The 18,022-nt window shown below is 51.6% G+C and overlaps 2 protein-coding genes across 9 annotated transcripts in view; both read right to left on the bottom strand.

Moving 5' to 3' along the window:
- The window catches only part of qkia (QKI, KH domain containing, RNA binding a), a 102,494-nt gene extending 100,067 nt beyond the window's left edge, over positions 1-2,427 (bottom strand). For 2 of the 7 annotated variants that reach the window (XM_070898809.1, XM_070898810.1), the window contains exon 1: positions 2,006-2,427. In XM_070898809.1, the coding sequence (XP_070754910.1) occupies positions 2,006-2,147 (142 nt within the window). In that variant the 5' untranslated portion in view covers positions 2,148-2,427. The remainder of the gene's footprint in view (positions 1-2,005) is intronic. The other 5 variants (XM_070898805.1, XM_070898811.1, XM_070898807.1 and 2 more) reach the window with 4 other exon arrangements.
- Positions 2,428-14,430: 12,003 nt separating this feature from the next.
- pacrg (PARK2 co-regulated) overlaps positions 14,431-18,022 on the bottom strand; it is a 350,906-nt gene continuing 347,314 nt past the window's right edge. For both annotated transcript variants that reach the window (XM_070898404.1, XM_070898403.1), the window contains one exon: positions 14,431-14,939. In XM_070898404.1, coding sequence (XP_070754505.1) covers positions 14,779-14,939 — 161 coding nt within the window. In that variant the 3' untranslated portion in view covers positions 14,431-14,778. The remainder of the gene's footprint in view (positions 14,940-18,022) is intronic.

Consider the following 18,022-nt stretch of genomic DNA (forward strand, 5'->3'; position numbering starts at 1 on the left):
CCGAGGCCAGTTTTGCATTGTCTAGCGCAGCCTAGTGTTGGAGCTGTATTTGCAGGAGATTCACACTTTTCTTGCTGGGCTGCAGGGGAGGAGGGCAAACTAAGCCGTGACCTTTTGTCTTTTAAAAAAAAAAGCGAAAATATATATAAAAATCAATCACACATAAAGACACGCGCGCGCGTGTGTATGTATGCATATGTTTTTAAAGGGCTGATAGTTTCAAACCAACATTTAAAAAAAAAGTTTAACAGCAACTCTCAAACAATGTGGGCTTGGTGTGCACTAGCAGGAAAAAAGGGGAGGCTCGACTTCCTCTGGAAAAATTCTCGGCAGACTGCGCACCAAAAAAAAAGATTTTGGAAGCAAACTCCTCCGAGTTTTTGCAAACTCCCCAAAACTTTCACCCTCATGTGGGGTGGGGGTGGGGAAGAGGATAAATGGCAGCAAACTCCTCGACTTCCACAGGAGCCTCAGCGCGGTCTGGGCTCGGCTTTAACCATTATATATTTTTTTTTAAAAAGAAAGAAAGAGATGTGAGTGAGGAAATCAAAAAGTTTGCATAGTTTCGCCTCAAAACCCACCAAAAAAACGTGCCGGCATCACCCGCGGCCTAATGTCCCAAAATGGAGGGAGGGAGGAGGGATTAAAAGTAGCAAATTAAACGCTGCAGGCATTCTGATTAAATCAAGACTTTTAAAAACCAGAGCGAGGGCCAGTGAGAGGGGACCCCACTATGGGGGGGGGGGAAGAAAGAGAGGTGGGAGTGATCCCCCCCCCTTTAGTGGAGGGAGAGGTGACGACTCTCCACCCCCTCAGTGAGGGGAGGTGGGGAAAGAGTGACGCCCCCCTCAGTTGGGGGGGGGAAGGAGTGACCTCCCACAATGGGGGGGGGAAGGAGGAGTGACCCCCCCTCAGTGGAGGGAGGAGTGACCCCCCACTCAGTGGAGGGAGATGGGGGGGGAAGGAGGGGGAAGAGGAGTGACCCCCACTCAGTGGAGGGAGATGGAGTGACCCTCCCTCAGTGGAGGGATATGGGGGGGGGGAGTGGAGGGATATGGGGGGGGGGGGAGGAGTGACCCCCCCCCAGTGGACGAATATGGGGGGGGGGGGAAGGAGTGACCTCCCACAATTGGGGGGGGGGGGGGAAGGAGGAGTGACCCCCCCACTCAGTGGAGGGATATGGGGGGGGAGGAGTGACCCCCCCCCCAGTGGAGGGAGATGGGGTGACCCTCCCTCAGTGGAGGGAGATGGGGGGGGGAGGAGGAGGAGAGGAGTGACCCCCCCCCTCAGTGGAGGGATATGGGGGGGGGAGGAGTGACCTCCCACAATGGGGGGGGGGGAAGAAGGAGGAGTGACCCCCCCCTCAGTGGAGGGAGATTGGGGTGGGGGGGGGGGGGGGGGAGTGACTCCTCCCCCTCAGTGGACGAATATGAATATGGGGGGGGGGGAGGAGGAGTGACCCCCCCCCGCAGTGGAGGGATATGGGGGGGGGGGGGGAAAGTGACCCCCCCCCCCGCAGTGGAGGGATATGGGGGGGGAGGGGGGAGTGACCCCCCCCCCCAGTGGACGAATATGGGGGGGGGGGGGGAAGGAGGAGTGACCCCCCCTCAGTGGTGGGAGATGGGGGGGGAGGAGTGACCCCCCCTCTTCAGTGGAGGGAGGAGGAGGGAAAGAGTGACCCCCCCCCTCCTCAGTGGAGGGAGGAGGGGAGGAGGAAAGAGGAGTGACCCCCTCAGTGTGGGTGGGGGGGGGGGGGGGGGGAGGGGCTTCACTCCCCGCCTGGGGCCCGGGGAGCGGGGCGGGCGGCGACAACAGGCGGTCGGGTCGGGAAAATTTTCTCAGTCTCTCACAAAAAAAAAATCTTTCTTTCTCGCTCCCAAACTTTAAAACAATCATTTAAAAAAATAATCTCTGTACACACACACGCGTGTACACACACACACTCTCTCTCTGTGTCGCCTGGTTTGTATATACACACACACACAAACACATTTTAAAAGCCGACCTTCGTCCAGCAGCCGCTCCAGGTGTGTGAAGATGCCGCAGAAGTTGGGCAGACTGGACATGAGCTTCTTGTCGTTCATCAGCTGCATCAGATAGTCGGGGCTGGGTCTGGGCTTGTCCCGCAGCTCCATCTCCCCCACCATTCTGCCGCCCGCCGCCGCCGCAATTATCGCCAAAGCTTTGCACCGCTCGATCGGGAGAAAGACCGACTTCTCGGGGTTATTCTTTGTTCCCTGCCTCTGCCGCCTCCCCTCCCCGGGCTGTGGTCTCAGGAAAAAACAAACACAAGCCGCCCGCTCCGAGTTATTTTATATTTTATATATATATATATTTTTTTTTTTTCCCCCCCTCAGCGGGTCGACGGCGAACAACCCAACTCTGGCCGCGCGCTTAACTACCCGCTCCGCCTCAGCCCGCCTCTCTGATGGACAGCGCGCCTCCGCCAATGGCCAGGCGCGGCAGGACCGCCCAGCCAATCAGCGGCCGCCTGCAAAAGAAAAAAAAAATGGGGACCCGCCTTCCACCCCCCAACCAACCAACCCTCAGCCAATCGGCACCCGCCTTTCCTCCTCCTCCCACCCCCGTCCCTTTCCTCAACCAATCGATTGACGCACGCGCACGTCCCACTCTCCTCCAATCGCCAACCCGCGGATCAAGTCAACCAATCGCCCTCCTTTTCCCCACCCCACCACCTCCTCTCCGCGGCGGAGGGGCGGGCCCCCCAATCCGTCAGCAGCCAATCAGCATCCGCCTCCTCCCTTCCCCCCCCCCCCCGCGTCCCTTTCCTCAACCAATCGATTGACGCACGCGCACGTCCCACTCTCCGCCAATCGCCAGCCGCGCGGCGGCCCGTCTCGCTCTCTCTCTCTTTCCCACCCACCCTCCCCACTCCGCCGCCGGCCAATCCGCAGCCGTCTAAGGGGCGGTGAGTGGTGGGGGGGGGGGGGGGGCAGCCAATCAAAAAATGGTTTGCATGCGGATTGGGTGTGCGGCGCAGGCCACGCCCCCTTTCTCGCCTCGCCCGCCCAGCGGTGTGCGCATGCGCTGCTGCTGCTGGCGATAAGCAAAGATGTCCTGCTGGCACACTGGGGTGTTTTGTTTTCGTTCTTCGCTTTTCACAATCTCAGGCTGTCCACATGCACACACAACTGACACGCAATTGTTCTTTGCTTGCATTCCTCTCTGCACAAACATTTGAGGGAGCTGCACCCCTGCCTGAATGTTTACAGCTGTTGAACAAGATGATACTTATCGTTCAAAGCAGCAGGAACTTCAGAGACTGTGCTGGAATGCTGCTATACAGTGCATGCTGTAACATGTCACTGCTTTTATCACCATTAGTGTATGCATTACATGATAAACTCGAGTGTGAACATAACTGGCCCATGACTAACTCTGACTGGCAATGTCTCCGTTCACTATTTTACTTTAAAACTTATTTCTAACATTCAAAAGTGCATAATTATTTTTCAGAGTTCCACGCCTGCCTGCACATCGTCACTTTATAAAATACAGGACCTGTTGCAGAGGATTTAAGTCACAAGTGTGTGTTTTGTTTTTTGTAGGGTTAGTTGGGAAAATGTAAACTTGCGTTAGTGTTTTGCAGTTGTGCTGCGTCACAATGCTGAAAATGGATCATAGTAACACTGCTCATTGCAGAATCAAATTATATTTGGGCTCTGAATTTGAAGAGGGTGCTCAATGATAAGCCATCGAGTGCAGAAGAGATTCAAAAAAGTGAGTGGGACTGGCACTCGCGAGTCCAGTAGATATGACGAGAAAGGCTATTCGCTTTTAAAGTTCCGATGTCATTCTGGTGAATCTGTGCTGCACCCCCTCCAAGGTCAATATACCTTTCCTGAGGTTCAGTGCCCAGAGCTGAACCCAGCGCTGCAGATGAGGCCCGGTACAAGTGAAGCATTACCTCCGCACTTTGATTTCCCAAACCCCCTTGAGATAAAGGCCAACATTCCATCTGCCTTACTGCTGACTTGTACCTGCACATTAGCTTTTAGTCATTTGTGCATTGGACATGCAAATCCCTTTGTTCCCCCACAGCTCCCGGTCTGGGTGCCCTAGGTAAGAACACAGGAACAGGAGTAGACTATTCAGCGCCCTGTGCCTGTTCCACCATTCAAAGAGACCAAGGCAGATCCCCATTTCCCTTAATTAAGGACTGTTGATGGTGATAATAAAGCCAGAAAGAAACTGTTCTTATCTCCATTGCTGCTAAAGTTGACTTCCTCAGTCACTGCAGCCCTGATTTTCCGCTGAATACGGCACAAATTTCATTTGAAGATGATTTAAGCCACAAATTTACTGCTTGTACTCTCCCTGGTGCTCACCTGTAGTAGGTAAAGAAAACGATTGCTGCTTCTTATAAAATGAATCGTTGGACAGTAAAATATTTTTTATTCCAAATCAACGACGGTAAGTTAAGTTTTTAAGTGGTGGCAAATATGTCAGCAAATTGTAAATAAATCCACCACCACGCACCATGGGGAGATCACACTGTTCATGAAAACAGTGTGCAGTGATAGTGTGGAGCACCAGGGACAGATTTTACAATGTTTGTTCACCACTGACACAACTTTGCACTGTGCCATTGTGGGTCGGGAAATCAAGCACATGACCTCTCACGCCATGATTTAGGAAGGAAAAGAGGTTTTGTGACATGAATGGCTGAGTATCATATAAATAGCATAATTATTCAAATCAGGTCCCATACAGCTTGCACAGTCATTTTACTGAAAGGAAACCTTCAGTCCCAAACAGAACTAACCCTCTTTAATGCGCCTCTGACAGCAAGATCTTCAACTCTTCCATACCATGTTGCCCATGTCTTCATAAGAATTAGGAACAGGAGTAGGCCATCTAGTCCCTCGAGCCTGCTCCTCCATTCAACAAGATCATGGCTGATCTGGCCGTGGACTCAGCCCCACTTCGCTGCGCTATTGTGAACAATCAGACCAATTTTCTGTCTTTTACGAATCTTCTAGCCCATTTGATTGGCTTCCCATTGGCTTCAACATTCACTCCCTCCACCACCGGTGCACCGTGGCTGCAGTGTGTACCATCTACAAGATGCACTGCAGCAACTCGCCAAGGCTTCTTCGGCAGCACCTCCCAAACCCGCGACCTCTACCACCTAGAAGGACAAGGGCAGCAGCCGCATGGGAACACCACCACCTACACGTTCCCCTCCCAGACACACACCATCCTGACTTGGAAATATATCGGCCGTTCCTTCATCGTTGCTGGGTCACAATCCTGGAACTCCCTCCCTAACAGCACTGTGGGAGCACCTTCACCACACGGACTGCAGTGGTTCAAGAAGGCGGCTCACCACCACCTTCTCAAGGGGCAATTAGGGATGGGCAATAAATGCCGGCCTTGCCAGCGACGCCCACATCCCGAGAATTGGATTTGATGCTCGCCGGCCAAATGTGCTAAAGGCAAAGCTTTCTGGGCATCATTTTAATCTGACAGTAGCCTCTTCAAATCAAGGTCTCCCATCATACATTCTGACTCAGCCTGCCCTCACATTTGCCAAGACAGGATAATCTCGGCCAGCTTAATCCACTTCACTGGAGTCACCAATTTGAGGCTATAGTATAAGCCAGTGCACCGTACAATGCTATGGTCAGACAAAGGGTCATTTGCAATTCCTCACAAAGACAGTACATGACCTTTTAGTAAAGTAGCTGAGTAATTATTCAAATTGTGGCAAGTCCCGTGTGTTATCATAGAATGGTTGAAGTGCAGAAGGAGGCCATTTGGCCCTTCGAGCCCATGCCGGCTCTCTGCAAGAGATTATTTAAATCTGCACGAACATTAATATGTTTGTATGAGCACTGTCTCCTTCTTAGGCAGGTCCTCGGAGTCAAGGATCAGCACTGTACATGCTACAAACATACTGTACATGAACATAGGTAGCAGACCGACCATGTGAATCCCATTTGCCCATTTGCAGGAAGAATATTCCCGATGTTGGGGAAGTCCAGAACCAGGGGTCACAGTCTAAGGATAAGGGGTAAGCCATTTAGGACCGAGATGAGGAGAAACTTCTTCACTTAGAGAATTGTGAACCTGTGGAATTCTCTACCACAGAAAGTTGTTGAGGCCAGTTCGTTGGATATATTCAAAAGAGAGTTAGATGTGGCTCTTACGACTAAAGGGATCAAGGGGTATGGAGAGAAATCAGGAATGGGGTACTGAAGTTGTATGATCAGCCATGATCATATTGAATGGTGGTGCAGGCTCGAGGGGCCGGATGGCCTACTCCTGCACCTATTTTTTATGTTTCTATGAATGGTGGTCATGAAAATAATATGTTTTCGTCAAATTCTAATTTCTTAATATGACAAATGTAATCAAATTTGCATTGTGTCGTTCACTTGTAAGAGCTTTGGTAACTGGAACTAAGATTACTCAGCAGAGCTAATGTAGTCTTTACTCTTTGAAAAAAGTTCTCCTTCACATATCATTGATAGTCAATGAAACCAGTACAACAGAAGACATTTTTTGGACGTGTGATTCATTGCATGACTCTCCTTTCCTGTGCCGGTATACACTGCTCCCATACCATCTGTTCCTCAGTGATTCTCTTCACTTGGAGGCTCGATTGCAGCATTTGTTGACAAAAACAAAAAGAGGAAGGCTTAGATTTTTCGTTCCTGCTACAAGGCATGTGTATTTTTATATGGATAAGCATCAGTGAACAGTCAAAGTTCAGAGTGCACGACCTCATCAAGGTTGAAAGTGTAAAGGGTAAACTGGAAAGTAAAGGTCGGGCCAAAGTTTGAGTTTGAAAAGCTTGTAGATTGCAGGAAGAAGAGACTGTCCTCGCGTAGCTTACGTTTCAAAGTTGCAACTTTAGCCTTTCAATGGTTTGACTCATGCAGCTGCTGAGTCTCTCTTACGTTAGTGATATCACCATCTTTCCTTGGGGTGCCCCACTGCCAAATCACCCGCCTGTGCCTGTCGCAATCAGTGCCAGAAATCGCCGGGAATTTACAGAAAATCAAGAATGCGAATTACTTGGTGTCAACCTCAATGTGTCAGCCGTGGCTCAGTGGGTAGCACTCTCACCTCCGTGTCAAAAGGTTGTGGGATCGTAGTCCTACTACAGAGACTTGAACACAAAAATCTAGACCGACCCCTCAGTGTAATACTGAGGGAGCGCTGCACTGTCGGAGGGGCAGTACTGAGGGAGTGCTGCACTGTCGGAGGGGCAGTACTGAGGGAGTGCCGCACTGTCGGAGGGGCAGTGCTGAGGGAGTGCCGTACTGTTGGAGGGGCAGTACTGAGGGAGTGCCACACTGTCGGAGGAGCAGTACTGAGGGAGTGCCGTACTGTCGGAGGAGCAGTACTGAGGGAGTGCCGCACTGTCGGAGGAGCAGTACTGATGGAGCGCCGCACTGTCGGAGGGACAGTGCTGAGGGAGTGCTGCACTGTCGGAGAGGCAGTACTGAGGGAGTGCTGCACTGTCGGAGCGGCAGTACTGAGGGAGTGCTGCACTTTTGGAGAGGCAGTACTGAGGGAGTGCTGCACTGTTGGAGGAGCAGTACTGAGGGAGCGCTGCACTGTCAATGGGGCAGTACTGAGGGAGTGCTGCACTGTCAGAGGAGCAGTACTGAGGGAGCGCTGTCCTGTCGGAGGGGCAGTACTGAGGGAGCGCTGCACTGTCAGAGGGGCAGTACTGAGGGAGCGCTGCATTGTCGGAGGGGCAGTACTGAGGGAGCGCTGCATTGTCGGAGGGGCAGTACTGAGGGAGCGCTGCACTGTCAGAGGGGCAGTACTGAGGGAGCGCTGCATTGTCGGAGGGGCAGTGCTGAGGGAGCGCTGCATTGTCGGAGGGGCAGTACTGAGGGAGTGCTGCACTGTCAGAGGGGCGGTACTGAGGGAGTGCTGCACTGTCGGAGGGGCAGTACTGAGGGAGTGCTGCACTGTCAGAGGGGCAGTACTGAGGGAGCGCTGCATTGTCGGAGGGGCAGTACTGAGGGAGCGCTGCACTGTCGGAGGTGCCGTCTTTCAGATGAGATGTTAAACCGAGGCCCTGTCTGCCCTCTCAGGTGGATGTAAAAGATACCATGGCACTATTTCGAAGAAGAGCAGGGGAGTTATCCTGGGGCCAATATTTATCCCTGAGCCAACATCACTAAAACAGATTATCTGGGTCATTATCGCATTGCTGTGTGTGGGAGCTTGCTGTGCACAAATTGGCTGCCGCGTTTCCTACATTACAACAGTGACTACACTTCAAAAAGTATTTTTTTGGCTGTAAAGCGCTTTGGGATGTGAAAGGCGCTATATAAATGCAAGTCATTCTTTTTTGAGTTTGAAAAGCCTGTAGATTGTTTGATTATAAAATGATATACAATTCAGAATCTCTACTGAATATTCCAGGATTAAAGCTACCGTAACCTCTGGAGGAATGTCTTTAAATGTCTGCCCCTTTAAGAATGTCTGCCTCCAAAATCACTGCCCTGGGAGGACAGAAAGCCCTCTAATCAGGGCCGACACCAGAGGCAAACCAGCTCTGGTAAACCGTAGATTCTTATTTACGTGTAGGCCCAAATAGTATTGAGACTGAGTTCCCAATGGGGTGATCCTGGCGAGGAATGAATGGTGTTCAGAGGAAGCCTTGGAATTGTGGGCCTGCAGACCCTCATTTTCCGTCCATTGAAATTAACGGTGAGGAAATCAGGGGCTATTTAACATCACAAATCATCCCAAAGTACTTTAGAACAAAAGCTAACATGGACATGGAGCAGTGGTGAGAGAATGCTTGGGGTGGTGACTAAAGGCAAAATCAAATGGTTCCATAATGTTTTTTTGAAGGAGGGCAGAGAGGGAGCAAAGACGAGGGGTTCAGGGAGAGAATTCCAGAGTGTAGGGCCAAGAGGTTTGAAGGCTGTGCTGTTGAAAGTGGAGAGGAGTGGGGAAGGAGGATGCCACGGGGACAGAATTGGAAGAGTGGAGGAATATACTGTTGAAGGAGGTTGCAAGGGAGGGCGGGGCAAAGCCACGGAGGGACATTTGATGAGGAAGAGGATCTTGAAATGTATGTATTGGGGATCATCATCATCATCATAGGCAGTCTCTCGGAATCGAGGAAGACTTGCTTCCACTCTTAAATGAGTCCTTAGGTGGCTGAACAGTCCAATTCGAGAGCCACAGTCCCTGTCACAGGTGGGACAGAGACTCGTTGAGGGAAGGGGTGGGTGGGACTGGTTTGCCGCACGCTCCTTCCGCTGCCTGCGCTTGATTTCTGCATGCTCTCGGCGATGAGGCTCGAGGTGCTCAGCACCCTCCCGGATGCACTTCCTCCATTTAGGGCGGCCTTTGGCCAGAGACTCCCAGGTGTCGGTGGGGATGTTGCACTTTATCAGGGAGGCTTTGAGGATGCCCTTGTAACGCTTCCTCTGCCCACCTTTGGCTCGCTTGCCGTGAAGGAGTTCCGAATAGAACGCTTTCTTTTACGAGTCTCGTGTCTGGCATGTGAACAATGTGGGGATGGGGTGGGGTCACAGAGGCTGTTGCAGTCCAGGGTGATAGGTGAGTGGACCTTGGTGTGAGATCGGATGCAGTGGCAGGGTTTTAGTCACTTTGTGGATTGGGAGGTCAGCAAGGACTCTATTGGCGATTGAGCCTGAAGGTGACAAAAGCGTGGTTAAGGCTTTCCGTGGGAGTTGGAACGTGTTGGGTGTGTGATATTGTGGTGGTGGAAAATATGTGATCATAGAGGTTGTTTGGATGTGGGGCTTGAAGCTCACTCAAAGTAAAACAGACACCGTTAGACAGAGATTAGTGCCATTACCATCTCAATTTGGCCCATCATCCCTTTTGTTAGTTAATCTCTCCTGCCCCCCACCCTATCACAGACCTTCCCTTTTGTTCTTTCCTCCCCTCCCTCTTTCCCCGCCCCTCACTTCCTTAAGAATCTGTTACATCTCAAACTTTTGCCAGTTCTGACCAAGGGTCACAGACCCAAAACGCTAACTCTGTTTCTCTCTCCACAGATGCTGCCTGACCCGCTGAGATGTCCAGCATTTTCTGTTTTTATTTCAGACACCGTTCGACTCAGCCTGAGTGATCTGCCAAGGAGATGGAGTCAGGGGCTATTGGTTTGGGTGCAAGCCCAAACATGGTGGCTTTGGTCTCGCCCGTGTTGAGTTGAAGGAAGTTCTTGCTCCTCCAGGACTTGATGTCAGCCAGGCAGTCGGAACTTGCAGCTCACTCCAGCAGAGGGTGACCATGTGCCGACCTCGTGTCCTGCCACCGTGAGTTGAGCTTCAAACCCCACATCCGGCCATCGCCAAGCCCGAGCTGGCTAAGGAATTGGAGTGGTGGCTGGAAAGGTCAATCTGAGTGTCAAGTGAAAGCTGATCACATGACTAAAAACGATGTCCCCAAAAAGGCGGCAAATTGAGAAGGAAAAGAAAAGAATCAAGGATGGAGCCAGAGCCAAGATGATCACGAGGGAGCGGGAGAAGAAGCCGCTCTAGAAGATTTCCTGACATCACCGGGACGATGGGTGTGGAGCCAGGATGTGGGCCTGAGTGGGGAGCGCGGAGAGGAGTTACTTTTTTTTGACTTTCCTTGTGGGGCGCGGAGGAGCAGGAGTGACTCTCAGTCCCCACACAGATGGTTGATGCCTGCCCTGCTCTGCCCTGCCCTGCACGGGGCTTCCCTCACCCATCGACTTACCGAAGTGTTGGGACCCTTCCCTTCGATTCCCGGAGATGCCCCTTCTGCTGCTCGACATTATGCTTCATAGAAAATATAGAAAATAGGTGCAGGAGTAGGCCATTCGGCCCTTCGAGCCTGCACCGCCGGACAGCTCCCGCTTCCTGACAGTTCCTGGTGGGACTCTGACTCGGAGCATGCAATGTATTAAACTCTATTGGGACTCACACTCATGAGGTCAGGACGGTTTACCGGCCAACTCGGCTCCGTTCTGCCCAGTTCCTGCCCCGAGCTAAAATCGGAACTAGTACGTTTCAAATATCTGTGGGGGCGTGGGATTTTAGTCCCCCCTCTAATTCTGCTCGCCGCAGCCTGAGGTTATCTGATTGGAAAATAATCCACATTCCTCGTGTGTTGCTGGGAATGGCGCTGGGGATCGGTGGACTAAGTGACTCATCCGGTACAAAAGTAAAATACTGCGGGGGCTGGAAATCTGAAATATAAACAGAAAATGCTGGAAACACTCAGTGGGTCAGGCAGCATCCGTGGAGAGAGAAACAGAGTTAACGTTTCAGGTCGGTGATCATCTGTTGTGAATGTTTCTTTCATTACTTCAGGCCCAAGGCAAGATGTTGCAGGTCTGAATGCTTCAGACACCTATCATCATTCTCAATGACTGAGCGATCAGAGTTAGCTAAGTCTGGCACAAAATTCAACTCCTCTTTTGATTGTTAATTAGCGTTGCTGAAAGGCAGCTTTGAACCCAATTAACCCAGTGCTGCTGGCATGGAAGTTCCCACAAGATGTCTCCGCGGGTAGGGATTCATTGGCAGCTCCTCGCTGTGTTAAGGAACAAAGACTTGCATTTATATAGCGCCTTTCATGACCATTGCATGTCTCAAAGTGCTTTACAGCCAATGGAGTACTTTTGGAGTGTAGTCACTGGTGTAATGTGGGAAACGCGGCACAGCAAGCTCCCACAAACAGCAATGTGATAATGACCAGATGTCTGCTTTTGTTATGTTTATTGAGGGATAAATATTGGCCAGGACACCAGGGATAGCTCCCCTGCTCTTCTTCGAAATAGTGCTATGGGATCTTTTACGTCCACCCGAGAGGGCAGATAGGGCCTCGGTTTAACATCTCATCCGAAAAACGACACCTCCGACAGTGCAGAACTCCTTCAGTACTGTCCCTCCAACAGTGCAGTGCTCCTTCAATACTGCCCCTCCGACAGTGCGGTGCTTCCTCAGTACTGCCCCGACAGTGCGGTGCTCCCTCAGTACTGCCCTTCCGACAGTGCAGTGCTCCCTCAGTACTGCCACTCTGACAATGCGGTGCTCCCTCAGTACTGCCCCTCCGACAGTGCAGTGCTCCTTCAATACTGCCCCTCCGACAGTGCGGTGCTCCCTCAGTACTGCCCCTCCGACAGTGCAGCGCTCTCTCAGGACTGCACTGGAGTGTCAGCCTAAAGTTTTGTGTTCCAGACCCTGGAGTGGGACTTGAACCCACAACCTTCTGACTCAGGGGTGAGAGTACTGCCCACTGAGCCACAGCTTACACTGGAGTAATATCTTTGGGCCATTGAGGATGGGACTGAGCAGGAGGCTTCCACCTGACAAGATCTTCAAAGCAATCGCCATGATGTTCCCAGACAGGGGATCTTCAAAGGACACGAGAGAGAAGTGAGTTGAACACCTCCCCTCTCTTCCCTCCCTCCCCCCTCCTGCTCTCCCCCTCCCTCCCTCATCCTCTCTGCTCATAGGAGAGCCATCTTATCCCGGGAATCGGTCTGGTGAACCTTCATTGCACTCCCTCAAAGGCAACTATATCCTTCCTTCGGTGCAGCCCTGACTTGTGAAGAGCACCAGAGGCAGGTCGAGGCGAAGGAGCGGCGAGGGATTGCCGAGTGACGTGATCGGGGCCCAGGAGAGACGTGAGTTCGGGGTCCAGAAGAGGCGAGGGCCCAGGGGCAGCACGGACCAGCCCACACTGTGCTATGTGTGCGCACTGGGTCCGTGCAGCAGAGCTGGTCTCCAGTTGTTTTGGTTAATCCTTGCCACTGGACCAAGACCTCGCTCTGTCAAGCCCGTGTGGTGGCTGGTGTGCAACGGCCACCCCACGTTAAAAAAATCCACGCACAGGTATCTTCCACCCCCTCACCATGTAGGTCGGGACTTGGAATATCAGGTCCTTCATTGAAACACCTGTGAACTCATCTCTTTTTTGGCGTGGAAGCAAGTCATCCTCGATACAAGGGACTGCCTATGACGGTGATCTTTGGATGCCATCAAGATATATAAATTGTTATTGTGTCCATGTCCTGTGTGGACACTGCCTCATCCTTTGGTGCAGCCTGTGGATTGCCTCCACCATGGCCACGTTTCTCAGTCAGTTCCAAGTGAAGGCTCTTTGATGGTGAGGGTCTGCTGCATCCATGATGCAAACTTGGGCTGGATTGCGAGCAGCCCAAACAGCACAATATCCCCTCAAGACCCCCAGAGCTTTGATCAATAATGCTGCTTTCCGCCTTGTGTGTTTGATTGTGACTGTGTTTTGCTGATCTCTGTGAGTTCTGCAGTGAAACATGTTGTCAAGTTTCCGCCCAAATCTCCCAATAATCAGCCTTGCAGTTGCTCATGGGGTTCAAATATGGCAGCCGGAAACGATTGGCTGAGGAAGCCAGCAAATGTGCAAAAACTGTTCCTGTCTCTTTACCTGTTGCTCTTCAGCTTTGAGCGACCCCAGAAACAGCCGCCTCTTGAATATAAAAGGGTACTGTTCACTCGGACTTTGCCCATTAACATCACCACCAGGTGATCGACAAAAGAAACTGTTCAGTGCAACAGGCAGATTCAATCTAATCGTTAATCTGTTAATATCTGATACCTTCAGCAATTGTGTCCCTGGTGAGCTTCAGTCTTTGGACACTGTTATTCCATTAGTGTCATCAGCAATATGCTGATTGTTAGATTGTGTGTGTTAGCACGGCCTTGCCCCGAGAGCCTCTGTGCCCGGACTGCCTGAGCATTCAGCCCCTTAACTGAAGTGGCAGCCATGATGGAAATAAAAGCCCCTTTGTTGGGTTTGGTAATGAATTTATCCTATCAGCATTAAATCAGGAGGGAAAAAAAGCCAGTATCATTAATGGTGACCATGAAACTACCAGATTGTCATAAACATCCATCTGGTTCACTAATGTCCCTTCAGGGAAGGAAATCTGCCGCCCTTACCCGGTCTGGCCGATATGTGACTCCAGACCCACAGCAATGGGGTTGACTCTTAACTGCCCCCTGGAATGGCGGCTCACCACCACCTTCTCGAGGGGCAATTAGGGATGGGCAATAAATACCAGCCTTGCCAGCGACACCCACATCCCGTGAATGAGTAAAAAAAACATTATCTCTGAGGCCACATGTGCGTGGCTGATTTACGTTATTAGAAACCGCAATGTGGAATGGTTTGGCTTCAAGTCACAACGCTTGATTATTACTATGGGTGGGCGTTAAACCTGCTCTGACATTGTCCTGTGTATGTCAACACTGACAATCTCCATCCACGAGGAGCGACTGAATTGATGTGTGCATCGCTGTACATCATTAGACCACATCCGCAACACCTGGAAAATCACCCCCGAAACCTCGCACAAGAAAGCTGGGATAGGGGGAATACCAATTCTCAAATTAGCAATGAATGTTTTTATTGTACAAACAATTCAATGTTTGTCAGCAATATTACTCTTTGTGTACATGGCCATATTGTTCAGAAACGTTCAACTAATTTATACAGGTTATTATTTCATAAAATAAGTCATTTATTGTCAAGTTAATATGAGGGTTGGATATTGTCAAAGGTAACGCATAAAATCAATTTAACACTAAAAAAATAAAAGCAGCTTTAATCAAATTCTGACAACTTTCGATACTTGTCTTTTTCTGTTTAGTTTTAGACCCTTCGACAAAAGATTCTATTCCAAATAAAATTCTAATCCTCAGAAATGTATGCGGACGATTCTGGAGTATAACAGTGTGAGTTTGCCCATGAATGATTTCAATTCTTCATTGTGTGCTCCTTTCCATCCGATTAGTTCAGTATGCAGGACTCGTATGTGGGGACCATGTATTTTATGTTGATGAACGCATCTTCCCCACCAAAGCGCTCGAATACCTCCAGAGTTTCATTTATAAGGTCACCAATATTTTCCCGTTTCTGCTGACTGTAGTCGATACCATCTCCGGAATTTACTGGGGAGAAAAAAAAAACGACAATCGGTTCAGAGATCAACAGCATCGCAGCGTATTTAATTATATTTCCTGCTCGTAAATACTCTGCATGAGGTTTTTTGAGATGTCAAGAAGAATCTACATGAATAATTGCTTGTAGTAAAACAAGGTTGGGGGGCACGGAATTGTGTCTTGGGCCGAGGCACACGGCCAGCAATTGCTGGAGAGGAGGAGTGGCCCGGAAATGGTTCCACCATGATTCTGCTCCATGGGACGGAGGGCACAAAGTCCCATGGGGGGGGGGATTTTCTGCCGGCATCACCCCCCCACTTCAAGAGATTGTGAGGGGGAGAGTTCCTGGGCTTCCCGGCAGAGTTCTGTCCACAACACCGTCGGTAGGTTGCAGCAGAATTCACATCAGCTGAAATCACTGGGGCCAAAATTGCCCCTTTCCTCGAGGCCTGTTACCGCCGGAAATTGGCGGCCACGCTGCGGAGTGCAATGGCCGCCGATTCGATTATTCGTGGAATGGCCGCCATTTTGAAAATTGTCCCCGTGCGGTTTCCTGGTGGTGACCTGCTCCCCACCCCCCCCCCCAGCTCCCCCCACCGGCTCTGCCGCTGCCAATCCGTCCTAAGTGCGCCATCAGCGCGCGCACCGCCGATGTTCTCCCCCCCCACCCCCACCATCGATGGCGAAATTCCGCCGAAAAAATCTTGCTGCCGCCACGCGGTACCACGGACAGCTTTTTTTGCCGATGCACTGTGCTTGGAGTACTTGCAAAATGGCGGCGCGGCCGCCATCGAAGGGGAGGCCCTACTGCCGCGGCCGCCATTTTTTTTTTTTGTCAGCCGACTTCCGGCCCGCTGAAAAAAAAAAGCCAAAGAGCGGAATTTCGGTCACGAGGCCACCGCATCCATCGCATCCACTCATCCCCGGAGTCCTGCGAGTTTATTTCCCTCAAGTGCCTATCCAATTTCCTTTTGAAATCATTGATCGTCTCCGCTTCCACCGCCCTCCTCGGCAGCGAGGAAGTCCGAGGAAAGACCTCAAAATTGATCACCTTTATTCTGCCCAAAGCCCCCTCCCACCACCCCATCCCCTGCCCCCACCACCCAGAACCCGACTGCCCCCCCCCAAGCTTTTGGGAAAACGTTCCTGGCCTTTTGTTTATGGCCAGAGAGGAGAGCCTTCGGGTGCTCCGGACCGCTCACAGTTACACCAGCGGACCACGACACGCGCCATTGATGCGGTCCTACAGCTGCGATGTGCCCATCCTAACAACGCAACGGTCTCTGTCCCCACAAGTTGGGAGGAAGTTTGAGACTTTGGGGATCAGCAGACTCAGACTCCACTCTACCGCATTTCCGCCAGCGCAGTGCTCCGGGACCATGCACTCCTGACTGGTGCTGGTAAGCTCCCCACTGATAGCTACTTGTGGAGACGGCAGTGCTGTGTCGGGACCATAAAAGGAGCGGCGGTGCAGTGGCCCGGGAGCAGCGTGGAGGCATACTACTTCAGGGAGCAGGGCGAGCTGGTGCAGGAGGGCGACGGCAGCGAAGAGTGATGTCATCAAGGTCCAGGTCGGTGATTGGAGCGTGGGCAGATACAGCAGGAGCGGCGAGGTCGGGGCGAAGGAGCGGCGAGAGAATGTGGAGGGTCGTGATCGGGACCCAGGAGAGGCCAGAGTTTTGGGCCAGGTGCCCAGGGGCAGCACGGGCCCAGCCCACACTGTGCGATATGTGTGCGCACTGTGTCCGTGCAGCAGAGCTGGTCTCCAGTCGTCCTGGTTAACCCTTGCCACTGGACCAAGACCTCGCTCTGTCAAGCCCGTGTGGTGGCTGGTGTGCAACGGTCACCACACGTTAAAAAAATCCACGCACAGGCATCTTCCACCCTTCAACATGTAGTTCAGGGTCTGGAATATTAGGTCCTTCATTGAAACACCTGTGAACTCATCCCTTTTTTTGGTGTGGAAGCAAGTCGTCCTCGATGTGAGGGACTGTCTATGATGATGATGGTTATGTTACTGAACTTGCAATCCAGAGACCCGGACTAAAAATCCAGTCGAATGCAAGTTCAACCATGACATTTTGAGAATTTGACTACAGTTTAAAAAAAAACATATTAAAAGCTGCTCCCAGTAAAAGTGAAGCTGTGGAATTGTGATAAACCCCGAATGTCCTGCAGGGAAGGAAAGCTACCGGCCTATAGGTGACTCCAGTCCCACACCAATGTGGCCGGCTCATAACCGGCCTGTGAACCGGCCTATCGAGCCACTCGCTTGTGCTCCTGGCCTGCTCAGTGGTTCAACTGCTCTGGGCATGGCACTAACTGCTCTGGGCATGGCACTAATTGCTCTGGGTGAGGAGGGATGGGCAATAAATGGCAGCCTTGGCAGAGATGCCCACATCCCAGGAAAGAATTTTAAAAATGAATCTATTGCCAATCTGCCCGAAGATAGGTGTCCCATACCCACTGGAGTTTACTATTTTAATTTAGTCTTTTCTCATCACTGTACTTATTCTGAACCCTTCATCCACCTTACTCGTTTCAAGCCTCACTGACTGCTCTACTTACTCTTTCTGCTGGGACATTGGTAAAAGTTCATTTAACACTGTCAGCTGTGGCTCAGTGGGCAGCACACTCACCTCTGAGTCAGAAGGTTGTGGGTTCAAGTCCCACCCCAGGGACTGGAGCACAAAAATCTAGATTGAGACTCCAGTGCATTGCTGAGGGAGCGCCGCACTGTCGGAGGGTCAGTACTGAGGGAGTGCCGCACTATCGGAGGGTCTGTACTGAGGGAGTGCCACACTGTCGGAGGGGCATTGCTGAGGGAGTGCTGCACTGTCGGAGGGGCAGTACTGAGGGAGTGCTGCACTGTTGGAGGGGCAGTACTGAGGGAGTGCTGCACTGTTGGAAAGGCAGCACTGAGGGAGCGCCGCACTGTCGGAGGGGCAGTACTGAGGGAGTGCTGCACTGTCGGAAGGGCAGTACTGAGGGAGTGCTGCACTGTCGGAGGGCAGTACTGAGGGAGTGCTGCACTGTCGGAGGGGCAGTACTGAGGGAGCGCTGCACTGTCGGAGGTGTCGTCTTTTGGATGA

Source organism: Pristiophorus japonicus, chromosome 14 (genome assembly GCF_044704955.1).
Source record: "Pristiophorus japonicus isolate sPriJap1 chromosome 14, sPriJap1.hap1, whole genome shotgun sequence".
NCBI lineage: Eukaryota > Metazoa > Chordata > Chondrichthyes > Pristiophoridae > Pristiophorus > Pristiophorus japonicus.